The sequence below is a fragment of the Leptodactylus fuscus genome, chromosome 7, assembly GCF_031893055.1.
Source record: "Leptodactylus fuscus isolate aLepFus1 chromosome 7, aLepFus1.hap2, whole genome shotgun sequence".
NCBI lineage: Eukaryota > Metazoa > Chordata > Amphibia > Anura > Leptodactylidae > Leptodactylus > Leptodactylus fuscus.
In genome coordinates, this window is record NC_134271.1 from 6,156,891 (window position 1) to 6,184,240 (window position 27,350).

At 43.8% G+C, this 27,350-nt stretch overlaps 1 protein-coding gene across 3 annotated transcripts in view; it reads right to left on the reverse strand.

Annotated features, from left to right (window-relative positions):
• Positions 1-27,350, reverse strand: part of MPPED2 (metallophosphoesterase domain containing 2) — a 397,414-nt gene that overhangs the window by 325,335 nt on the left and 44,729 nt on the right. For all 3 annotated transcript variants that reach the window (XM_075280857.1, XM_075280858.1, XM_075280856.1), the window contains exon 4: positions 10,707-10,932. In XM_075280857.1, the coding sequence (XP_075136958.1) occupies positions 10,707-10,932 (226 nt within the window). The remainder of the gene's footprint in view (positions 1-10,706; positions 10,933-27,350) is intronic.

Consider the following 27,350-nt stretch of genomic DNA (forward strand, 5'->3'; position numbering starts at 1 on the left):
AGATCTGCCCTATAAGTGCGCTATTTATATGACACCGTGCACAACACCAGCAATTCGCAGATCTACTAAAGTGATTTACAGCGACGTTCCATAAATGACATACAAGGGTGCCCGGAGACTTAACAAGCAGGATCACAAAACAGACTAATAGAAGGGTTCAGCAAGAATTATCTTCTGCCTCCAAATGGCAGTAAATTGCCAGAGAGAAGCCGTTACATTAATTCCGTCTCCTCCTGAAAGCTTTCTGATGGGCCACCAATAATGTCACGTAATGAATAGGTTCTAATAGATCTGCAGAAGGTTTATTACAAACTTACAGCAGAAAATGAAATATTCAGAAGCATCTACCCAGCCGCACCACCACTACCCCGCCGCCTACCCCTACTATTAGTACAAAACAGGACATGGACGTGGTCGCGGTGTATCGGCTCAGATTCCTGCAAGAAAGACTCCTAGTAAAGTCCACAGTGATATCTCTACCCTGCAGAACATATCCTTCACCACGTAATGGGGCAGAACTACTCCCGACTGTCTCTTTGCCACGTCTTCAGCTGAAAGCGCCGACTGTGCATGTCTGTCGGCCATTTTCTTGTGGCCCGTACATGCACAGTTGGCTCTGCTCAAGGCCTAGAAAATTGAAAGCCAGGACGGAAGAAGACAAAAGAAGATGGAGGTGGCGCTGGACGGTTGTCTTGCAGCATTGGAGACGCCCCCAGTGCTGCGAGAGAACTCATTTGCATACTGATGAAAACCGGGATTTCTACCGAACGGCGGGGCCGAGAAGACATCTAAAGGGAGGAGAAGAATAGACTTTCTTAAGGCTATTCCTACGTGTTAGTCAGAAGAAAAAGGGTGTCCAATGATAGGAACCCTTTAAAGAAATCTATTTGCTTCTACACTTACCAGGCTAGGCACTTTTTACATAGAAGTCTATGGAGAGGGGAGGGGAAGGTTACTTAAAAAGAGACACAAATTACTGCAGCTGCTACACGGAGTGAGAGCTCTTGTGGCACGGCTATATCTTCAAGCTAACACCATCGCCGCACAGAATGGTCTCCTCCTTATGGACCCTGGCATATAAGGAACAGATACCCAGGGGAGGAGAGTGGACATGAACAGTCTTACTCCTCTCTCCTGGACCAGTCCTGGTGTCCAGCAGTCACCGACAACTGATCGAAAATAAAGGTTGTCACCACTAAAAGGATTAGAAAAAATTATTAAATATTTTTAAAGCGTTATAGCCAGCGGCCATTATACTCCCCTCTATGCTTTGTAGGTTAATCCCTGCAATGTATCAGCACACGTCACATGTCTCATGTCTCGCCCAGTCCTTAATCATAACCTATGGAGAAAGAAATCCTGTTCTACTACAAGGACACAGTCAGATGATAGGAGAGAAGCCAGGAGCGCCAAAACACTTCATAAACACCAAAGATGCCGGAGACGACTTGAAGTGGTTTCACAAGATCACAGAAATGGAGTTGTGGACGGCAGGTAAGCCGAGGTAAGGGAGCGACGCCAGGTCCGGATACAAGGAGTCCCTGCACGAGCACAGAACACGCTCTGTTACTGGAAGGGCTCGGGTCATTTACAAGAACAGAAATGTGGAGATGATTTCTACTATTTAGGTTTCTCGGCATCGGCCTCATATATAGAAATACAAATAATAATAATAGAAATATTAGTTATAGGTCAGATTATAATGGATTATGTATAAATCAATAGAGAAAAGCGGAAACAACAACTAGTGACTGGTGAAAATAGTGCAAGGTAAAGAGCGGAGCGTGAAAATCATACAAAGGAAAGAAGGAAAGTAATAAGAAAATGGTGAAAATACAAATTACTGAAGAAGGACTGTAATATCATCAGGGGTTTGTAGTAGAATATTGCACATTTTTCACCTCTAACCTGCTCAATAGATGGGGAGATTGAGAGATAGATACAATAGATAGATACAAGATAGATACAAGATAGCTAGAAGATAGATAGATAGATAGATAGATAGATAGATAGATAGATAGGAGATAGATAGATAGATAGATAGATAGATAGATAGATAGATAGATAGATAGATAGATAGGAGATAGATAGATAGATATTACTATACATATTCTGTCAGCTCCTCAAATTGAGAAAGCGTGCAGACAAGGAGCACGTGGAGCTCTGCGAGGAATAAGGTTTCTTCCACGGACTAACAATTCACTGCAATGACTCGGATTGCTCTACTCAATACTTTTTAACAGCAGGACAGGAACACAAATTTAATAGAATCCGAGGCCGGCTGATATAAAACAACAGGGCTCGCCGAGAAGTAATGATTGAACAATGATTGATCTCGGATGATTCTTTCAATTCAAGAAAATCTTTGAGGAGCTTAGAAAAAAAAATAAATTTGCCATCCTTCATTTCAGCACATTTAACATGCGCACGACTTCAAAGAAACTTTAGGGAATTTATTGTATTTTATGGGAAAGGCCACGCTGGTTAAAGGGGAGACAAATACACAGATAGAAAGACACCACAAATACAGAGCAGATTGCAGAACGACTCCATGCCTGCGGCGCCAAAGAGGTTAACAGATAAGAAATTGAGCAAGACTTTCCAGCATTCCTATAACAGTGTCTTACTCCAGGAGCCGGAGGCCGCAGACTGATCGCTTTATAGCTTCACTTACTTCTGAACATGTGCAACCATTTTGACTACGGAGAAAATTCCATGGACTGCGGTGAAGCAACGATGGAGACGTCAACCCAAAATAGATAAACCGGAAGGAGATTAAATGTAATGCTTGTAGGGAGATTTATATTCACAAGAGTTGTATTATGGAATGGTTACTTTGTAAAGCCCCAGATGTTATTGTAATATCTATCTATCTCATAACTACGGTATCTATCTATAGTATCTATCTATCTATCTATCTATCTATCTATCTATCTATCTATCTATCTATCTATCTATCTATCTCATAGCCTACCTATCTATAGTATCTAATATCTATCCATCCATCTCCTATCTAATCCATCCATCCATCCATCCATCCATATATAGGAGACCAAGACACTAAAAGGTGAGTTATTTTAGGACCCATCTGTGGTTTACTCTCGCACTTCTAACACAGGGAGAACATGCAAATTCCTTGCAGATGTTGTCCTTGGCTGGAAACAAACCTAGGGCTAACCACTGAGCCACCATGCTGCCCTATATACAGTGCTAACCACTGAGCCACCGTGCTGCCCTATATTTAATACTAACCACTGAGCCACAATGCTTCCCTATATACAATACTAACCACTGAGCCACCATGTTGCCCTATATACAGTGCTAACCACTGAGCCTACATAATGCCCTATATACAGTGCTAACCACTGATCCACCATGCTGCCCTATATACAGTGCTAACCACTGATCCACCATGCTGCCCTATATACAGTGCTAACCACTGATCCAACATGCTGCCCTATATACAGTGCTAACCACTGAGCCACCATGCTACCCTATACACAATGTTAACGACTGAGCCTATATAATGCCCTATATACAGTTCTAGCCACTGAGTCACCATGCTGCGAGAACAAAGGATCATGCCTGATCCATTACTTCCTTGAGGAGAGTCAGCAATTCCAAGGTGCCTGCCTTAAATTCTAAGTTGTGGCATTTTGTACTGCGTATCAGTAATATATCATCTCTACTCCATTACCTCCATTATATTAGAAAAATCAAAAAGTTGGCCAAAAAATACCAGCGTGCTACTAATGTCGTGCTGTTAACTTGTTTTATTGCCGGTCACTAGGCAAGGGAGGGATTTGCCTATTCGGTGACGCCCCCGAGTACTACAGCTATACGTCCCAGGCTCCTAGTACGTGTCCTGTAGACAACTTAGTATAGTCTGAGCCCACCAGTCGGTCTCGTATCCTTAGTTTGTATGTTGATCTAAGAAGGTACAGAAGAGAAGAGAGAACGCCGGTAAAGCTTTTCCTCCACAATCTACATAATGAATAATAAATAATGTAACATCCGAAGGTTTTGCATATTTTCCGAGGAGGTTTCTCTGCGTTCGTAATAGTAAGCGGGTGAGATGGCGCCTCACCTAAATTAACCTGAAAAGCAGTACTTACTGTTCAGCGAGCTTTCAAAGGACTTTCCATTTGAGGATTCACATTCTAAGAAACTAAACATTCCAAAGCACTCAAATAGCTTTTAGCTTCTCCGTCACATAGTAAAATGTATGTTGAATTACCAAAAGCCATTACGCCTGCCCCTACCTTCAATGACTTCTACAAGCTATTTAAGAATTAAGCTGAAATGTCTTAAAAGCATTTGGAACCCGGGTGCCAATAACTCAATGAGGTCATAGTCGCTCCCTACCTACATGTGACAGTCCGGGCCTTTTACAAAAGGGGTCTCCTAATGTGTCTTTAAAAAAAAAATTGATGCGCAAGATGGAATTTTCACACCGAGGTTGAGGAAACACCAAGTCTGGTCTACAGGACGACAATAAGTGACAGCAGGAAATACAATGGAAGTGCGAAGTGGCCGGAACGTGCGATACCGCCATGTAGTGTGAGAGGGCGAGTGAGGAAAAAAAAAGGCTTTTTTTATTCTAAAAATTTTGACAAATCCTCCTACTGTGTCGTAGTGGACATGGCAGACCTCCACCTGACCTTGGACGATGTCCTAAGACACTTGGCATCGGCACAATGACTTACACTCCTTGACCCCAAACATGGAACTACGATATGTATCAAAGTCTGTCCACATCTTACAATGATACTCTAAAAAGGAACAGGATCGTACGGGCTTTGGGAGACTTGTCGACAACAGAAGCCACCCGCTGAGCTCCTCTGTCGGTCCGGATTGGAACGATGTGGATACAATGATGTTCTCTTTGGAACCTTTCGTTAAGTACCAAAATGTAACCACAAATGGTCAATAGAATTCCATGTACGTAAAATTTACGATTCATGTCCAGATTTCTCACAACAACAGCTGGCACTGTTTGCTTAGATACAGCTCGTCCGTATGACCGATCTAAGGAAGGTCTGAGAGCCTCGATTACAGATCAATGTTGGTAAACCATCAATTAACCCCTTGTTTCCCTATAACCTGTATCGCCAATTTTTTAAAACTTATTTACATATTATAATCAGATTTTTTTTCTTATCTGTTTTCATTTTCTGACTGTAGATTTTTTTTAATTCTATTTCCTATACATGATGACGGGGCGGCCATCTTGCCTGATCTCTTCTGTACTGTTAACAGCATTTAGTGATCTGCTTTATGGCATAGTCATAGACATAGGCAGCAATAGTCTGGGATTGACTCATTGAGGTCTATGGGAGAGTTTTCTAGATTTACTCTATGCAGGTAGGGAGAATATAAAAGCGGATACTATATGGTCAGTAATGATTGGTCACAATGGGTGTTATCTTTAGAGGTGTGAACTTTTATTGTGATCCAGTCTGCATTATCGGTGATGTAAATGGGGTCACTGCTGCAATGACAACCCCTACAGAGTTAGGAAGTGTAAGGCCGCTATCTGGCTTCAGTGGACAGAGTGAAAATTTCCCAAAAAATTTCTTTTGCAAATCCTGATCTGGCAAGGCTTGGTGAGCTTACTAGATCCCTGCTGGCCGTATTATAAACTCCGTTCCAGCAGACATTCGGTTTTATTGGTCTGCTTTGCCTAAGGTTACTCTTAGCTGTTCATTTGTTCTTTATTGCAGGACATAAATACTTTTTACACCATGTGATTATAGAAGCGGAGTCAATCCTAAGGCCGGCCTGGCGTCCGGACCAGTAACACATGTCCAGATTACTGAGGTGTGCCTGTTATGAAGTTCTTACAGGATTTGCATACTTGGCTGTGAACCCAGAAGGCGACATGACATTTCATCAAGAGCTATTTGGTCATGGTGACCTTTACTCCGAGACACGTTACTCTCCGGACACCTTCTGTAAGTTTCCAATCATTGCTTTAATTGCACCTTAAATTTATCATTTTCTGAGCACGGAGAACAAAGGTCCAGGGAGACGCAACAATGCGGAGGAAATAGATCAGAAACTAAACCCTACTGAGAAAAACCACCGGGAAGAATTCGGCTGGACTCCGTCCATATTCTATACAACATATTAAAGCAACAAATCCTGCTCCAACTGTGGGTCTACCGAATTTATCGTATCCTCAATCCCTACTCTGCAGCCAGATGGGGCTTGGACAAGATTGTAATACAGACACATTGTAGCCTTGTCAATGAGGTTGTTCATACGGCAGAAATTTTCCGAAATGAAAAATTAAGAAATTTGAAGTTGATTTTTCATGTTGTAAAAATTCTGCGGCAAATTCTGCACCAGCCAGGCGGTATTTTTGGCCTCCCAGTCGCTTCAATAGGAGTTATCAGGTGGAATCTCTGTATATATTTAACACGACGATTAGGGTTGAGCGATCGGGATCGGAAAAGATCAGATCCCGATCGAGCAAATTTCACGATCGTCTGGAAAATGATCGGAATCGATCCTGAAATCTCAAGATCGGCTCAATCCAAATGACGATTATTTTTCCTTGGATAGGACTCCCATTGAAATAAATGGAGGCTGGCTTCAGGCGGAATTTGGAGCAGAGTTTGGGGCAGAATCCGCCTCAGATTCAGTGCCACATCCATTACTTACCCCTTGAATTTTTTTTTACAAAAAGTTTATTTTACGGTAATTCAAGTAAAGTAATTCTTACCTTCCCAATTGACCACTGCTCCCGTGTCAACACTTCCCATGTCCCCCGCCAGTCTGTAGCAATGATCGGTCATGTGACGGCAGCAGCCAATCCATGAGTGCCGTGAACGCCCCTGAGATCACATGACAGATCACAATGCTATGTTGACACTCCTGGATCTTCACAAGACTGTCAGGACATGGGGAGTCAATTCTCAATTCATCAATGGTGGGTCACTAGGGTCAAGGCTTCCATTCAGAATGGACACTATAATGGATACAATTTGGAATGGGACTAGACGAACCCCTATAACTTATGATGGTCACGGTCATTAGGATTTGATGGTAAGTGTATCTTCACAGTCTACCCAATTCTAACCATCGAAAACACTGGAGCTCAAGACCAATGCAAAAGACAAACCTGAACACAGCAAATATCTTATAGGTCTGATTCTTACAATGCTTTAGGATTTCTATACCCAAAAATACATCTTTTAGTTTGACGTCACCTACGAATCTGTATTCACCGCCCCCACTTGCGTGACAAACTCTTATTGTTGTACCGTCAATCAAACTACAACAACATGTTTTCGATGGGATGGTAGAGAGGTTTTACTATGTATAGGATTAGAGCATATAAAAAAAAATAATCTTAAATGGATTTGTTCTATGTAGATGTGATCATTCCAGTCAATATTGGGCTACAGGGTTCATGGAGAATGTGGAAATTGTTGGCATGAAAATGCCCTTCTGAGATGTCCCCGTTTTTGGAGGTTATTGGCACATAAAGCGTCCTAGTCCCATATTAAACACTATAATCCCTGTGGATGTAGAAGCGTGCAGATGGGGACAAGAATTTTGCAACCTCCTGGAAGTCCAGGAGGTCACCCCTTTTTTTCAGGAGTCTCAAAAGTGTTGGCTAAATCACTGATCGGGATGAGCAAACCGACTAGAATAGAATGGGGGACGTTACATAGAGGCCTGAAGAGGCAGAAAACCAGATGCAGCCAGGATGCCCTGGAGAGGTGAGTATAACTTATCTTTACTCACCTCCCCTGGGCATTTGCTAATACTAGGGCTTCCAATTCTTGCCTAACAAGTTCATTGGATTCAACCTCATGATGTACGCCCATCTATAATCACCGACTTTAGTAGAGATGCCAACATGCAAGGCCTGAGACTGCTGAAGTCCAGTAACGGCAACGGTGGTTAGATGCTCGTCATCACTACAGGACAAGTTATAATAGGCAAGTTTGGTTGGGCCATTTAGAGAGGTGAGGCTCTGAACAATGGTGGGGGGATTACGATTTTTATTTTTTTTACTTTCCTTAGGATTGGTCATCAATATAAGATTGGTGAGGATCCGACTCTCCACTCCTCCACCATTCTAGCCAAGATCCCATGGCTCTCTCTACACTGTGCAATGGCCATGGCACGCTACTGCTGAGTTATTGGGACCAGAGCGGTGCACCGTGGCTACTATACAGTTTACGGAGCCCTCTGCTTCCTGCTCTCTGTACTGTATGGATATCAGTGTATACTTATCTGATAGTGTTGACCTTCTACTAAGGACTGACCATCAATGCCTCATCTTGGACAATCCCTTTAATACATCCCTTCACAGTTTGTCAACATTCCATTGGGTCCCTCGATACCGGTTTACACTTTTGCATGCACATAGGTCACATGGGTGAGATGACCTACAGCGTACGAGACCGATGACATGGACGTGTCAACCATAGTGATGTCACAGCAAAGGGTCATCATGCAGGGCAGTAAACAGGGACCAGAACAATGGCAACAAAGTATGAAGAATTTGGAAGGTAAGTAGATATATTTTATGTATTTTTAAAAAATTTAAAAGAATAAGAAAAATGGCAAACAAATTACAGATGATAGAACGCAACGTATTTCCATTACACAATCTCCATTACATGACACCATCACACCAGGCACAGTAACTAGCCCAAGTCCGCAGGGAATAGGCCATTTTACTTGGCACAGGATATTTTCACTTTTTTGGCAGTTGTTAAACCATAAGACGACATTTATTGTGACCTCCTACGAGCGCTACACGACCATATCCTGCAACGATTCAGCCTCTGCAATTAGGAGACCCTGATACATTCTTACAGCTTTACCTTGTGTAGAATCTGGGAATCAATAAGAACCCTTTGAAGAGGACACCAACCCCGACATGAAAGAACGGATAAAAGCCAACAATCTACAGAAAAACTAAGAGGACAAGCAGACAAAAATCACAACAGCAGACTCAAAAGGAGAGAAGGAATGGCGCGGACATCAAATCATAGAAGACTATGACGATTTACTCATCGCCCAAGAACCATTATAAATAATAAAAATGTCATGGTCCTGGTCCATTGTGAGTGATCTCCGGTCATAATATAGCCATTCTGTAAATCCTTTACACGGTAGGTCATGTCTTTCTACCAGACCACATATGCATACTTGGTTTGGCTGCATGTGTTCTGAATAGGAAGAGTGAAATATAACCTCTGCATGACCCCCGATGATGGATTATCTCCCCCGAAAATAAAACTGTAACTCATGTAGAACCAGCAGCCCAATCTTGCTTCCACGTTCCTACCCCACATCGAGACATCTCCATACACATCACTTGGCCGGTCTTACGAGTGTTTGCTAGAAATAAGTGCACGCGGCCTCCTCAAATAGTCAAGCAAGCCAACGCATTACAGGTCAATACCTAAAATCACAAGGAAGAAGACACTGGTTCCACAATCTGCTCCATTTCGAATTTGCATGGTCACACCCAAAAGCCAACACCTCTGTTTAGTATTTTGGAAAATCAGAGTGGTGAGGTCAAGGCTCAATAGGAAAAATATCAACTTCATTCATTAGTTATATGATCCAATTACACTTGGACTGGACAAGACTTTGATATCCATTGGATATTGGGCATATTGGCATCTTTATGGCCTAGCCTGACGTCTATCTGATCAATGTGGGTCTACACCCAAGTTCTGCACTGATCAGCTGTGCAGAACGACTGCCGAGCCCAGTGCTATACAGTGTAAGGAGCCAGAATCAGATGGCTCTGTACGTTATATGGTGGCCGTGCAACGTTAATATAGCGCAGCGCTCTTTGGAGTGAATGGGAGTTGAGTTGGAGTAACTTTGCACAGACACTACTTGGACCGCCACCAGATAATGATGGCCCATTGTGAAGGTAGTAGGCCAAATCACAGACTCTGACTTTATTTTTCCACAACCAGACTCCATCTCCTGCACGGTTGGCTGGTGGCCATGGCCAGACGAAAGCAGTAAAGCCACTAATTCACAAAAAAACCTAATGATTGAATTGAAGAAATTAGATTTGCTACAAATGTTGAATTATACAATATCAATAATTTAAAAAAATTTGAAACACTTTGTCCACTGAAAATTGGACCCAACTCTACGACGCCGACCTCCAAAAAAAAGCCCATTAAATATAATCAAATAAGGGATATAAAAACGAATAGCGTTATAAACGTAACTGCAGAACTAGACCTTATGTATAGGCTGAAACGGTCCCATGCCCGACCCCATAAGAGCCTACAATTACCAATAGCTTGGACTAGATTCATCAATGGTTATTTCAGGTACGGGGGTCAATGTCATCGTGTTTGGCACCAGCGAAATGGATTTAGAGACAGGAGGTCACGCACATCCATTAAGCCTGAACTATTGAAACGTAGATGTAGGGAACCATTAGAGCACAAGGTTATCTGAACGAGTAAAAACAAACACAAAAGCCATTAGAACTCTGTATTATATACAAGCGTCTAGAAACCGAATCCCACTACTTGCATTTGTTCCAGCTCACGCAGACAAAGAACAGAACAGGAAACGTAATCCATTTTATAAGTTCTACCCCAAGAAAGTCTGAAAAACCTGCTTAAGAATGAGCCGACGATCAGCCCCGGCACATGTATTAGTAATAACAATCCTCCGCCAGGCGGACGCAGAGTGTAACTCACCACGGTGCGCCGTAGATTCGGAATCCTTTCACAGTGACTTCTGAATCTTGCAAGTAAATACTGTTAGTGAGCAGCGATTGCACGTTATCAAAGTCTTCAGGTTTCAATTTGGATACTGAAGGAAAGCGGTAGTAATCCTGTTTTACAAGATCTGCCATGAATTCCTTATCAAAAGTAAGTTCATGATTCCCTGCAATCACTATTTTATATTCGTAGGGTAAGGATCCTGCAAGGAAGAAAAGAAAAGATAGATTAGGTTACATTCGCTGACAAAGGGGGAAAAAAAATTATCGGAAAATTGGATTTGTCTTAAGGAAGTAGCAGTGAGTATTTCTTGCTGTTTTAGATGCTGTACCTGGGTGTTGGACCCTGGGCCACGTGACCAGAACTGACCCCAGATCGCCCTACCCCCTCCCTACACTACATTACCTGTGCTATGGGGGCTGGTAGAGTATAATAAGGTCACGGAGGTCAGGGGGCCACATAGCAGCGAAGCAGAATACGGTGTGGGGTCTATAATGGGTGAGCAGATCCGGTAAGGGGGCATGGCCTAAGACTTCTGATTGGGGGAAGGGGTCCCCAATATGACAAACCTGCACCCAAGTACTAACTACATGTGTGCACAGAGAAGAGGGAGGAGGCCAAGCGACATTTTCTGGGTGATTCTTCTGACCACGTGACCCAGGGATAGATCCAGCTTGGACACCCAAGGCATGGTCCACATAGTAAGTATTTATACAGTCCACTGAGGGACCCTGGACTAAAACACTGCTGCTCTATGCTTCGATTAGCTAATCAATATCAGATCGGCGCGGTCCTGGCATCCAGCACCCCTTCTGATCAGCGAATACTGCGGCCTCCTCATTACTAGCCAAGCCTAGCATCGCACATTGTAGAGCAGCCGTGCTTAGTATTCCAGTTAAGCCCATTCACTTGAATGGGACTGAGCCACAACCAGGCCATATGACAAATGAATGTGATGTCACATGGCCCTGTACAGCATTCACTAGAGCTCTGCTACCACGTCAGACAGCTGATCTGTGAGGGTTCCAGATGTTAGACCCCACCAATCTAATACTGATGACCTAGAAAAATAAATCTCCAATATTTCATAGTCTGGCCCTTGTTGGGTCACGGGGTTACGAGCATAACCACAAACATCTGCAATAAACCATATTAGTCTTTAGTCCAAACAGACTACAACCAGGAACACGACCAACTGTGCGGTCCGAGGGGCTTCTCATGGTCCGTTCTGATACCTATAGAGCAGGTCCTACCATGAAATTGGAACACAACGGATCGGAACCCTTCTCGAAATCAATGGGGGATGGAAGGTAATATAAATAATAATAATCATCCCCCTCGGCCTGCACTCGGTCGTGCGCACAAGGCCTCCTATAATGAGAAGTCTATTAAGAGTAAAGACAAAGCGCAACGCCGACCTCCCGAAATAATTCCAGCAATCGCACCGAATGCAAAAGGTTCTCATGTCCTTATTAGAGGTAAAATCTTTATTTTTCAAGGACGTCTCCAGGAAATGTCTCTCTCACAAGGGCTACTTCTCCTTATAATTATATCTTCCAAGGTGTTTGTGGAACACCACCAAAAAGTATTCTGTGCTATAAGTAGGTGTTGTAATAACTTGACCCAATGTCCCGGCGAGCGCCTACAGGCAGGGAATGATTACAGTAACAATCAATACCGCGCACAATTACATTTGGCCAAGTCCATGCGAGGTAGCCGGGAAGCGAGTATAGCAAATCCAAATGATCTATTGCTTAGAACGAGGGGGAAATGTGTTACGGATTGCAATGAGGGACTGATTCGAACAAACTTAAAGGGGACAGGTCATAGGACAAGGCGCTCCTTCTGCGGGCGGCAGGTTATAGAGCAGGAGGAGCTGAGCAGATTGATACATAGTTTATGGGGAAAGGTTCTGTAGAACTTGTCCTGTATCCATTTGTTTCTCTCTCGGCTTAGAAGAGTAATTGAGTCTAGTGGGTGGTCCTAACAGTGGATGACCACTCCCACTCAACCAATCACCGTTAGGACCGCCCACTAGACTCAATTATACCTTCAAAGCCTAGAAATAGAGAAATACAGGGATAAATGACAAGTTCTAAAGAAGTTTTTCCCATAGATCTATATATCAGTCCGCTCAGCTCTTCTTGCTTTATAATATAGTGCCTGCATTCTTATGGTGACGGGGGTCCCTTTAAATTATATACAAACACACAAATAAATATATTACATGGCTCGTCCCCAGGGATGTAGCGTTCTATGTGGTTCAGGCCCTCTATAGCTATATATCAATGTCAGACCGGCCCACCAGGGTAACAGAGGATCCTCTAGTGGGCCCAGGCTGGGACACGGTAATGCTCTAGCCGAGGCACCCAAATTTAAAGGGTACTAAGGTCTATGTCCTAGGAGAAGGAGAATGGATGGCCAGACTTATTTTATCTGCTGACCCCAAGGAATCAGGAGGCCCCGTACACATAAGATGGTCAACTGATCCATCAAATATTGGTAGGTTTGGCCAACAATCACCTAATGTGTATGGCCAGTTTAAGAGCCTTCTTGAGTCAGGTAACAAAAGTTAAACCTATCAATTAGTCAGGTGGGTGGTCTTAGACTCGCTACTGTCAGGTAGGTGGTCTTAAATGCAATGCTTTCCCAGGACCGCCCACTTGACAGTAGCGAGCCTAAAAGAATATCGGGTGCTGAAAGGCTCAGAAGTATTTCCTGGGGAATGGTGTGTGCGGGGGGGGGGGGGAGGGGGGTAGAGAATACATTGTAACTGCACCGGAAACAAGCAGAGCGCCATCTACCAAATCCTACAAAAAGCTGCGACTTCAGTGTATCCCCATGACCAAAAGCCATCTCCACCGCAAAAATATGACTGTGTGAATTTGACAAAACCAATTCTGTAAATTTGTGAATTTCCCAATTTTATTTTCATTACAGTCGTCTAGAATAATTTATTAATCAAATAAGAAATAAAGGAAATGTAACGATACAAATTATAATCCTCGTCAACAGAAAGATCCCCGGACTCCTCCAATAAGTCCCGGCATCTCCATAGAATAAGTTTGCGAAATTGGGAATGAAAGAGGAGCGGGTAAAGGTTTATAGCAGCGTCTTATTCTCTCTCCTTAGCCCGCCGCCATGAGATGTTGTCTCCTGATGTGGAATCTCTGAGGTGTAACAGTGATCCAGTCCCAGGGTTAATAGAGAGCGGGGGAGGGGGAATTAGCTCCTGTGAAGAGTGTGTGTCGGGCACAGCAAGATGAGTCTTCCACCTTTTGTTAACACTGTGGCAGACAACAAAACAGCACAAGCGCAGCGGAAGTTCAGGCTTTGACCTTTCACTCCCTACGCGTCAGGCTTCATTAATTTTCATGGGGCCTAGCAGCTGAGGCGTTAATGTTAACTGAGTGTTAAGAGATACAGTGGCAGCAGTGCCAGCTCGACAGCCGCCTGCACCGGCCGATAGCAACCACATAAAGTCTAATACAAGAGAGGCGGCCATTTACATCTAATGAACAGATGACTGGGATTTATGTGCCTGTGCAAATGTTTTATGCAGGTGCGGAAAAATGCTGCAAAAGAAAAACGCTCTAAAATAGAAGGGTTAATAGTGCATTTGTGTCAATTAAAATCCCATCAATATTTGGCATGACCTTTGCCTTTTTCCTTCCATCAGTTCTTCTCGGTACTTGCAGACAATTTTTGGCAGAACTGGGCAGGGAGGTTGTTCCCGACGCCATCTTGGAGAACTAAGCCCAGATCTTCTGTGGATGTTGCTTGCGCCAATCCGTCTGTCTCTTCATGTCAACCTAGACAGACTGGATGATGATGAGATCAGGGCTCTGCAGGGGCCGGGTCGTCACTCCCAGGACTCCTCCTCCAAAGAGCAAAAGTCACACCAAATATTGATGGGTTTATATTACTCTTTTACTTTATTTTGTTAATCGATAAGAACTATTAATCCATTTTTCATTTGCAACATTGTTCCACACATGCCTATACAATTTATGCACCGATATGTATAAACCAAGACCCATTCCAGTTTGATTTGGCGTCTTTTTATTATACTCAGGGGTGTAGCGGTCACAGTCACTACCGGGCCCTGGACTCCGACTGAAGGTGCCACAAAGGACCCTCTGGCAGATTAAATATAAAAGGCTTGTAAGTCTCTCTTATCCCCTGATCTTATTCTAAACAGCACATGGCAGGTAGGGGCCACATTACACATTTTGCACCAGTGCTCGCAAACTTCAAGTTACTTAATTTTGTAGCAACAAACAATAAGTGAATCTTCTTAAAACAGAAGGTCAAGTGATAGTAAATTAAGTGCCCCCGCCCCCCCCCCCCCCCCCCCCCGATTTCTAAGAAAAGCCCAAAGTTTTCAAGATACTGCAGTCCTATAAAATACTAGACTGAAAATCTGGTTTAGAGATGAGCGAACACTGTTCGGATCAGCCGATCCGAACAGCACGCACCCATAGAAATGAATGGAAGCACCTGTGACGCTGGCCGGCCGCCGGCAAAGTCAGCATCACAGGTGCTTCCATTCATTTCTATGGGTGCGTGCTGTTCGGATCGGCTGATCCGAACAGTGTTCGCTCATCTCTAATCTGGTTCATTGCTGAATTGATGAAAGCCAACAATCACTTTGGGTTCTAGTGGACTCGCATAGTCCCCACCAAACTAGACTCTCACTGGCGCTGGCTCTTTGTTCTTTGGGTCCATTGGGGAACCCATACAAGGAAGAGGAAGACCACTAAGATTTCAGTTACACATGGAGCCCGACAGACCGCATTAACCATAATGGGGACTGTTGTGTGTCTCTCATTTTTGAACCAAGTGCCTCCATGCAGGATTCTTTTCCTCTGCCAACTGTTACATACCCATGGCCCTAAAAATTCTAATTTGGGTAGATGAATGAACCCACATGTTCTATATTATTATTGTTGGTGCTGTACATTATTAGATTAATTCCATGGTGCTGTACATTTGGGGGTTACATACAACACACAAAATATACGCAAAACTAACAGTGACCGACTGGCACGGTGGGGTAGAGGGCCCTGCCCACGAGGGCTTACAGTCTATGGGGGGGAAGGGGGTAGAGACAGAAGGAGAGGGGGAGACTATACAGATGGCAGTGCGGTGATAGTGTTATTGGGGGGTGTAGGCCTTCCTGAATAGGGGAGTCTTCAGGGCCTTCTTGAATCCTGTGATTGTGGGGGTCAGTCTTATGTGTCGTGGTAAGGAGTTCCAGAGTATGGGGGATGCACGAGAGAAATCTTGGAGATGGTTGTGTGAGGAGCGGATCAGAGCAGAGCGGAGTAAGGGTCAGTTCACACGTGAACTGCCCGCGCGGGTTTTGACACGGAGAGAGCCGCGGTGAGCCGCGTCTCTCTCTTGTCAAAACCCGCCTGCCGCGACCATCGCTGTCGCGGCTTAACCTTCTGCAGTCGGCTCAAATTAATGAGCCGACATAGGAGGGAGCTGCCGGGGGCGGAAGCCGCGCGGCTGAGCCTGCGCGGCTTCCGCCTGAAGAAAGGACATGTCCTTTCTTTTCTCCGCTAGCGGCAGCCCGGAGACCACCATTGTAAAGGGGCGGATTTTGAAGTGAAATCCGCTGTCAAAATCCGCCCCTTTGTTCACGTGTGAACTAGCCTTAAGATCATTGGAGGATCTGAGGTTACTTGTGCGCAGCTAGCAGATTAGTTCAGCGATATATGGAGGGGACAGGTTAGGATGAGGTCAGAGATATATGGAGGGGACAGGTTGTGGATGGCTTTGTATGTTAGCGTTAGTAGTTTGAACTCAATTCGCTGGGCTATAGGTAGCCAGTGGAGGGACTGACAGAGGGGAGCAGCCGATGAAGATCGGGGGATGAGGTGAATTAAACAAGCAGCGCAGTTTAAGGTGGACTGGAGGGGGGCGAGGGTGTTTGCTGGGAGTCCATGGAGAAGGGTGTTGAGGTAGTCCAAGCGGGAGATTATGAGGGCCTGGACGAGCATCTTGGTAGTTTCCTGGGTGAGGAAGGAGCGGATCCGGTGGATGTTCTTGAGCTGGAGGCGGCAGGAGGTGTTGAGGGTTTGAACATGTGACTAAGAATAGGTCGGAGTCCAGGGTGACCCTAAGACATCGTGCCTGTGGGACAGAGGAAAGTGGGGTTCTGTTAACTTTGATAGATGGGTCAGGTGGAGGGGCCATACGGGGTGGGGTGAAAATGATAAACTCTGTTTTCTCTTCATATAGGAACATGAAATATTTAACTCTTCGCTAAAATTGCTAAAAATTCCATTCTTGGGTCCAAATGCGCTCATGGGCAGATATAGCTATATCAGACATCATCGGAACTCAGCAGCCATGTATCCCTCACACCAGGAACATTTAGGCTAGTGCCAAACTTTTGGGGTATTTCTCAAAGTAAATAAATCCGTCTGTTAAATTGTACAAAAAAAAAAATCCAAAAAAATTTCCCACTACAAACTATCTTACTTTGGCACGAAGAGAAACGAAAGCAGATTTGTAGACAATTTTTGTAACAATAAATTTAAAATCAAAAGAATTTTTTGTGTTATTTATACATTGATACTTAGTTGGTGCTTTTCACTTTTTTCTTTTTGTCTACACTTATTGACCGAGTCAAGTTTTTAAGTCGAACTAAACTGCTATCTCCCGCCGCCCTCCCAAATCCACTCCATCTGCGCTCCCGGGAGTTCATGATTTCCAATCAAAATGTTTGCTCATAACCTGTAATAGCCATGGAATTGGCAGATAGGAAGACGCTTTATACACAAATTAACCCAACGGGGGTGAATCAGGGACCTCATTTTTGTCTAATAGAATGTGACACGGGACCTCATCGACCAGATGCAGCTATAACACGATAAATAATAGCCATCTCAATTTCCAAACTGCTTTCTCCGAACACATCCCGGATCAATTTACATACGACTTTCCTCCAGAAAGCAATGAAATCATAAGTTCCAATTGACTTAGCCCATATTGGAAAGTGACAGAGCAAGCGCTTAGAAATTCAATTACCACAAACAAACGCCATTTTCTCCACTCAGGAGGAAATTTTCAAACAACATTTATGGTCATCAAATAATATTAGTAAAGAGGGAGGAAAAAAAACTCTCAGAGTAATTCTCTTTTGCTGAAGCAATATTTCAATGTTGTAATTGAGTTCATCTACGTCCGAGCGGCACAAGAATAATCCATGTATTGCCACCGGATGATGGCGGAACGTTCATGTATACGATTGGCAACGTGATGATGCCGGCTCGTGCTCGCTCTGCTACTTTGTGGCACCAGGACCATTGGGTGAATTTTACCCCAGCCATGTATGCGTTAGAGTAGGGGTCGGGAACCTTGGGCTCTCCAGCTGCTGTGAAACTACAACTCCCAGCATGCTCCATTCACTTCCATGGGAGTTCCAAGAACAGCAGAGCAAGTATGCATGCTGGGAGTTGTAGTTTTGCAAAAGCTGCAGAGCCGAAGGTTGCCGACTTTGGCTAGGGACAAAAATTTGGTTTGCTGTGCTAGAATTGTACCAATTGCTCCGGCACAGACTTTTTTGGAGTCTAACCTGGGCTGGGCCGCTTATACGCATCATCTCCTGTTCTCAGGGGTTTCTCTCCAGATCCAAAACATGCATTGGATAATTGGTCTAAATTGACCATATGGTCTGGTGTGTTAGTGACGGATATTGAGAAATTAGACAATTATCTCCACTGTGGACAGGGACCCACGTGAAGGCATTTTAGGTCTAGGTCTTCGGACTAGGTCGGCACCATCTAAAGTTTAAGAAAAAGTGTTCTCTATAAGATATCTAATGAAGGTGATCAATCTTGACAAATAAAACCATTGTAAGCACTTTATTTGAGCCAAATACAGGAGTGAATTGGAAAAAGTGTACGAGCTTCCTTTGCATTTCCCAATCCTCTCGACTCCACTATTGATTTTGGCTCAAAAAGCGCCCCAATATCTGCAACAGAAACTCAATGGGGGTCTTAATATCCCTTGCAACAGTGGAGGGTGCACCTCACCTATGACTATAAATCAGATGGGTCATGCGTCTGCACCCCGAAATACACACCAGTTTGTAGCTGCCGTAGGTTTCGGGAGCACATTGCTCACACCGTGTCCATGAAAGTGGTGCAAAACAAAAAAAGTTGCCTATTTTTAGTGAATATTTTAGGCCATTTAACTTATCAGGGGATAATAATCATAAAATAATAATAATAATAATCATAAAATAATAATAATAATAATAATAATAATAATCATAATAATAATAATAATAATAAATAATATATATATCCTATCCTTTAATATAAAAAAATAAAATAAAATATCCTAGAACATACTACAATGTAATATAATATAAAAAAAATATAAATACATCAAATTGCTAAATTCCATTTTCCACCCATTTTCGCATATAATAACCCAACAATACAGATCTATCCTAGATCCAGCCGAGGGTAATGACAACCGACCACATTTACTGCTCTTCGGCTTTGAAGAGTTTGGATTCTGGGTAGTAGTAACATAAAATAGAGAACGTCCCTCTCTGTCTTTGAGATCTGACAGAGACAACAGGGCCCTTGTTTCTAGATGGGGAATTTTTTTCTCTCTTCTGGCTTTTCCGGGGGTTACATAAGGTAATACCAGAATACAACATTCATTCACTCTACGGCTTTTACTGCCCTAACCTTAGTCCGTTCTTATGAGATCTACGACCCAACAACCCGACCTCATCCTCATACATTCCATTATAAAAAATATTCCAAATTTAACCAACAAGACCATTTCTTGGACAAATATTATAAGTTGTTCAGGAACAACCTGCATTGTCCGTCCGGTGTCATACATGGAAGTCCGACCCTAGATTGGATCCCACCGATCAGTATTGTGAAGGGAGACCAGAGCGATCACTAGAATTGATGGGTTCAAATGTACAGGGCCGAGCTGCTGGTCCTGGAGAGACATCGCTGGATGGTTGTCCCCTCACCCATACACAAAAAACGACCCCCTTTTTTGCTATTCTGATGTTCTTCTGTCACAAAGCTTGCTAATCAAACCCATTGTGAGGGATGGAGACGAACCAGAAGGCCAACAGACATCTCCAAGTTCACCTCTTCTGCAATTTAACAAATACAGTGACGCAATGGCGGCATGAAATGCAACAATACACTGTCCAAGTGCAGTCTGTGTGCAGCCTGTAGTACATACAGAGAACATGGACCAAAAATATGGCCGTCTGAATTAGACCAGAACCCAGCATATCAAACCAGCCCAAAAGATTGATTCAGGTGTCCCCAACCTTCATAATGATCAATTCCCCTTATAACTCAGGGCCTCCATTGGCAAGATATCCCGCTTTTGTCAATATGCAAATTAACTCTTTAGAGCAATGATCCAAAGAGATAAGTAGTAACGCCCTCCAAAAAAGCTCATTTGCTTATTTCCAAAAACATTCATATCTAGGCAAGCAAGGCGCCAATTCAAAAAGGGAAAATACAATTTGATTCACGTGGCCCTAACCTATCTATCTGCAGGGCTGGGGTGATATGCTGGTTCTGGTGACAGTAACCTATCTATCTGCAGGGCTGGGGTGATATGCTGGTTCTGGTGACAGTAACCTATCTATCTGCAGGACTGGGGTGATATGCTGGTTCTGGTGACAGTAACCTATCTATCTGCAGAGCTGGGGTGATATGCTGGTTCTGGTGACAGTAACCTATCTATCTGCAGGGCTGGGGTGATATGCTGGTTCTGGTGACAGTAACCTATCTATCTGCAGGGCTGGGGTGATATGCTGGTTCTGGTGACACTAACCTATCTATCTGCAGGGCTGGGGTGATATGCTGGTTCTGGTGACAGTAACCTATCTATCTGCAGGGCTGGGGTGATATGCTGGTTCTGGTGACAGTAACCTATCTATCTGCAGGGCTGGGGTGATATGCTGGTTCTGGTGACAGTAACCTATCTATCTGCAGAGCTGGGGTGATATGCTGGTTCTGGTGACAGTAACCTATCTATCTGCAGGGCTGGGGTGATATGCTGGTTCTGGTGACAGTAACCTATCTATCTGCAGGGCTGGGGTGATATGCTGGTTCTGGTGACAGTAACCTATCTATCTGCAGGGCTGGGGTGATATGCTGGGTCTGGTGTCGGTAACCTATCTATCTGCAGGACTGGGGTGATATGCTGGGTCTGGTGACAGTAACCTATCTATCTGCAGGGCTGGGGTGATATGCTGGGTCTGGTGACAGTAACCTATCTATCTGCAGGGCTGGGGTGATATGCTGGGTCTGGTGACAGTAACCTATCTATCTGCAGGTCCGGGGTGATATACTGGTTCTGGTGACAGTAACCTATCTATCTGCAGGGCTGGGGTGATATGCTGGTTCTGGTGACAGTAACCTATCTATCTGCAGGTCCGGGGTGATATGCTGGGTCTGGTGACAGTAACCTATCTATCTGCAGGTCCGGGGTGATATGCTGGGTCTGGTGACAGTAACCTATCTATCTGCAGGGCTGGGGTGATATGCTGGTTCCGGTGACAGTAACCTATCTATCTGCAGGGCTGGGGTGATATGCTGGTTCCGGTGACAGTAACCTATCTATCTGCAGGGCTGGGGTGATATGCTGGTTCTGGTGACAGTAACCTATCTATCTGCAGGGCTGGGGTGATATGCTGCGTCTGGTGACAGTAACCTATCTATCTGAAGGGCACAGCCATACCTGTCCATTAGTTGAAATTCTGCTCCATAAATAAAGGGAGCCAAGTTGCAATTCCATACACAACCAGTTGGCAGATGTAGCGCTGTTTTTAAAGAAAGCAGCCCAGCCATGTTTTTCTAATTGTAAATAACCCCTTTAAGTCTTAACAGAGGTTTATCTGCCTTTAAGAACATGAAGATGATTGAAGATTAATCCTAATCAATCATCTCATTCACTTGTAATAATATTTCACTTGCTTACGGGATATTTTAACATGATAAAAATCTATTTCGGTTTCATCTTTAATTATCTATTGAAGAAGCTGAGCAACATGTCACAAAGACGGGATTGTCTGGAACTATGCAAATGTATCCATATGGCCAGGGAAACTCATTATAAGCAAAATTCTTCCTGTGTTGCCTTTATCGCGCGCCTCGATTTCTGAGAATGTGCTGGGAGAAGTTGTCTTTTGTCCAATATTTCAGAAACCAGAGGTGAACTCAGGAACCTCCGCCAGATAATCTACCTCTTCACTGGCGCTTTTCCAGCACTACCCACATCATTCTCCAGATCAGTTATCAAAAGGAAGATCCACGTGGAGAGGAGAACAGTCAATGAAAACATTCAGCTCCATGCTAATGCAGCGTTATGTGAACCTTCAGGCACACCATCGGCCATTCTGCCATTTATCCAAACCTTCCAAAAACACATGGGATGTTTGACTGTAAATTCCTTCATTCATCCAGTTAAGATGCTTAAAGGGAAACAGTCACCTTACCTTACCCCGCCATGATTTCCTAACTGTGACTGGGTCGGTGACACTATATGTATGAGAAGATAACCTGACCACAATAAGGACATCATGGCTGGTTATCAGGAGGACACTACATGTATGAGAAGATACCCTGACCACAATAAGGACATCATGGCTGGTTATCAGGAGGACACTACATGTATGAGAAGATAACCTGACCACAATAAGGACATCATGGCTGGTTATCAGGAGGACACTACATGTATGAGAAGATAACCCGACCACAATAAGGACATAATGGCTGGTTATCAGGAGGACACTACATGTATGAGAAGATAACCCGACCACAATAAGGACATCATGGCTGGTTATTAGGAGAGGACACTACATGTATGAGAAGATAACCCAACCACAATAAGGACATCATGGCTGGTTATTAGGAGAGGACACTACATGTATGAGAAGATAACCCGACCACAATAAGGACATCATGGCTGGTTATCAGGAGGGGACACTACATGTATGAGAAGATAACCTGACCACAATAAGGACATCATGGCTGGTTATCAGGAGGGGACACTACATGTATGAGAAGATAACCTGACCACAATAAGGACATCATGGCTGGTTATCAGGAGGGGACACTACATGTATGAGAAGATAACCTGACCACAATAAGGACATCATGGCTGGTTATCAGGAGGGGACACTACATGTATGAGAAGATAACCTGACCACAATAAGGACATCATGGCTGGTTATCAGGAGGACACTACATGTATGAGAAGATAACCTGACCACAATAAGGACATCATGGCTGGTTATCAGGAGGGGACACTACATGTATGAGAAGATATCCCAGCCACAATAAGGACATCATGGCTGGTTATCAGGAGGATATTACATGTATGAGAAGTTAACCCCACCACAATAAGGACATCATGGCTGGTTATCAGGAGGATATTACATGTATGAGAAGTTAACCCCACCACAATAAGGACATCATGGCTGGTTATCAGGAGGACACTACATATATGAGAAGAGAACCCGACCACAATAAGAACCACCATCTCAGTGACCCCGATCAGCACCGTTCTCCTAAATTGATGGCTAAATGGTTCACAGGCCAATGAGCTCTTCCATCACTACAGGTCACCGGTGGGACCTGAGGACTGAGCAGAGATTTAGCTCCTCAATATTCACTATTTTTAGGACTGCTCCCTCCCTGCTACAGGTGAAGACACTGCTATGACATAGCGAGCACCCGGGCCAGAGCAGGGGGTGCAGGGTGTCCTAATAGTGGAAAGTACTGAGAAGAGTACACTTCATTCACTATATCGGCCCCAAACTGTGTGAGAGCCGATTTGTTATCTTGAGTAAGGGTCAAAAGGGGGCGTTGTACTGTGACTATACTATATGGTAGATATTATACTCTACAAAGGTTACTGAGAGGGCACTAAGGAGAGCACCATAGTGGGCACCAAGAGGGCATTGAGAAGTTCTCCATCTTCACACCCAATCAGTGAACCCTTCTAGAAGACCTGCATACACCCCTGTCTATGGAATAACATTTAGTATATGGCATGCCAATATGACACCCATACACCATTGTGCCTTGACCAGGGTCTTTACATATATATATGGCGTGGATGGGGAAATAAATCTTTGTCCTGGGTAATAGAAAGCTTAGCGGCTTCTCTGAATACAATGACAAGCACCCTGGTAGCTAAGGGTTAATATTCCTTCCATGTTTATAGCTGGATTATTGTCACTTCTGCCCTATATGGGTCACGATACAGGATGATAAGCGGGCAGATGTTAAGGGAAGACAAAACAGGCGGCACACTTTGCCCTTTGTAAATCCTCCGGCTTCTCGGAGATTGTATGCAAATGATGACAAGTCATTGTAAATTCTCTCACTGTGTTATCCTGCTCGGTCTCTGCAGGGAGCGAGGAGTCGAAGTAGGAATGAATCAGTTTTCTGCACTCGGATGGCAAGAAATACTTTCCATGTTTAGTGTGCAAAACAAGGGAAGCTGTTTAAATTATCAGCATCCCCGAATTGTATACAAAATACCAACTAGGCGCTGGCAGGAGGTGCGCTCCACGGGGACATGCTGGGAGCAGAAGAAAGAACACTGTGATATACACACATTCCCCTGTATAGCCGCCTCTGTACAATGCATACACATTTCAATCAGGAAGTCCTTCTCGTTTCCTGGCGGAGAATAATGCATGAGCTCAAATTCAAAGTGCCCGAGAAGGAGTTTTAGAAAAGCCCTCGCAAAAAGTCGGATTTTTAATCGCAGCCACGGACATTGCCTTGTTAATAAAAGGGGGTGCCGTGTGCCTTGGCGGGATCGGGCTGCGGAAGGATTACAATGGAATATAACATTCATGTAAAAAGAAAAATAGCGGAAGAGAAAGATCGGGGACAAAGGAGAAAGAACGAAAGGGGTGAGGGAGAAATCAGGAACAAAGGGGTTAAGGAAGAATGTTACAATGTAGAAGGGAAGACAAAGAAGAAAGGGAGAGGAAGGAGGAGGCTGTGGGTGAAAGAAATACAATGGGACAATGTAACAAGACTGAGGAGTAAGTGAGCGAAGAGATGGTGGGCAAAATGAGAAACGTAGAAATATGGGGAAAGTGGGGAACGGGAGCTGGACGGCCAGAAACAGGGCACAAGGAGGAACCAATGGAGACAATGGTCACATGTGCAAGGAAGGGAGCAAAGAAAATATAACGTACGAAGACTGACAAGTAAGAAAGAAAAGAGGTGGTGGGAAGAAATGAGAAATATAGAATTATGGGGAATGGAAGCCATCCGTCCAGAAACAGGGCCCAAGGAGGAACCAATGGAGACAATGGCCACATGTGCAAGGAAGGGAGCAAAGAAAATATAATGTACGAAGACTGACGAGTAAGAAAGAAAAGAGATGGTGGGAAGAAATGAGAAACATAGAAATATGGGGAATGGGAGCCAGCCGTCCAGAAACAGGGCCCAAGGAGGAACCAATGGAGACAATGGCCACATGTGAAAGGAAGGGTAATGAAGACCAAGAGAATATAAAAAGGTGGAAAGCAAAGTCAGGAACTGATAAAATAAACCTACAAAATACTGAAGGAAGAGGAGTGAAGACCAAGGAGAAACATCAGAATACCAGGGAACAGGGTCAACAGAGAGGACTGGAAGGTAGACTATGGACAAGAACCAAAGGACGACCAATGAACAGAGAAATGGATGAAGAAAGTTCATATACGTAAAGGTAGATGAAGAAGAAAAGGAGAGGAAGGCAGAGGCTGTGGGTGGAGAAAATATAACGTACAGGACAACGTACGAAGACTGAGGAGTAAGAAAGAAAAGATGGTGGGAAAAAATGAGAAACCTAGAAATATGGGGAAAGTGGGAATGGGAGCTACAAAAACAGGGCACAAGGAGGAACCCGTGGAGACGACACAAGGAATGGAGTAAAGGGTAATGAAGAATAAGAAAACATGGAGGTGGAGAGCAAAGCCAAGAAGGGTGAAAACAAACACTAGGAAAGGGAGAAGAGTGAAGGAAAAATATCAGAGAAAAGGGTCAACAGAGAAGACGTGAAGGTAGACAGAGAAAAGGAGGAAGAAATGATAGAGAAGGGAACAATATCAAAAGTAGAGGCAGGAAGGAAGACGATGGATAAAGATATAAAGGTGATAAGTCAAAGTGATATACAAATACATAGAGAAGACTAAATACAAGTAAACCAAAGGAGGAGGCCTGGAAGGTTAGACTACGGGCAAAGATGGGTGACCAACGAATAGAAAAAAGGAGGAATAAAACCCAGATACAAAGATGGCAATGATATGCCAAAGGACCAAAATACAAACAACGACATAAAGGAGACTAAATACAAGTAGACCAAACAGAAGGAGAAAGTCTGGAACGGATGACTATGGATAAAGGTGACCAATGAACAGAGGAAATAATGGATAAAAGAGAAGGCAATGCTAAAATCAGAGGAAGAGTCTAAATACAAAAATACAGAGGAGACAAAATACATAGACCAAACAGGTGAAGGCACAAAAAACACATAAGAGTCCAAAAACAACAGAGAGGAGGTAAAAATTGCAGATGGGGAGAAGGTCAATTTTATGGACGAAGAAGATGATATTGGAACATAATAAGTGAGAATACAATGTTGAAGACAAGTGACAAAAAAGTGAGGGTCAAAAGAAGAGACGTCACAGGACTTAACACATAGAAGACACTTAACAGGACCTACGTGTAGGGAGTGAAGTCTCCAACGACAGAATAAATTACCAAGACAAGACATATGAAGTGCAAAGATATAATAGGAATGCGTGACTGACAGTGACCAAGAAGAGAAACATTACAGACACTGAAGAGACAGCTGCCAAACAAAGAAGAATCATAAAAATCAGATTTAGACTAGAAAAAGAAAGGTTTAACCATTTACTGTAAAGCGGGGAAGCCTGGCGCTCTACCAATATGGAGGGAATAACCGCACCATGGAGCCATACCCATCCTGAGGAACTAGAAGAGGTCTGTAGCCCCATACTGTACCTTTATATACAGTGACCTAAGCCCCATACTGTACCTCTATATACAGTGACCTAAGCCCCATACTGTACCTTTATATACAGTGACCTAAGCCCCATACTGTACCACTATATACAGTGACCTAAGCCCCATACTGTACCTTTATATACAGTGACCTAAGCCCCATACTGTACCACTATATACAGTGACCTAAGCCCCATACTGTACCTCTATATACAGTGACCTAAGCCCCATACTGTACCACTATATACAGTGACCTAAGCCCCATACTGTACCTCTATATACAGTGACCCAAGCCCCATACTGTACCACTATATACAGTGACCTAAGCCCCATACTGTACCTCTATATACAGTGACCTAAGCCCCATACTGTACCACTATATACAGTGACCTAAGCCCCATACTGTACCTCTATATACAGTGACCTAAGCCCCATACTGTACCTCTGTATACAGTGACCTAAGCCCCATACTGTACCTCTATATACAGTGACCTAAGCCCCATACTGTACCACTATATACAGTGACCTAAGCCCCATACTGTACCTCTATATACAGTGACCTAAGCCCCAT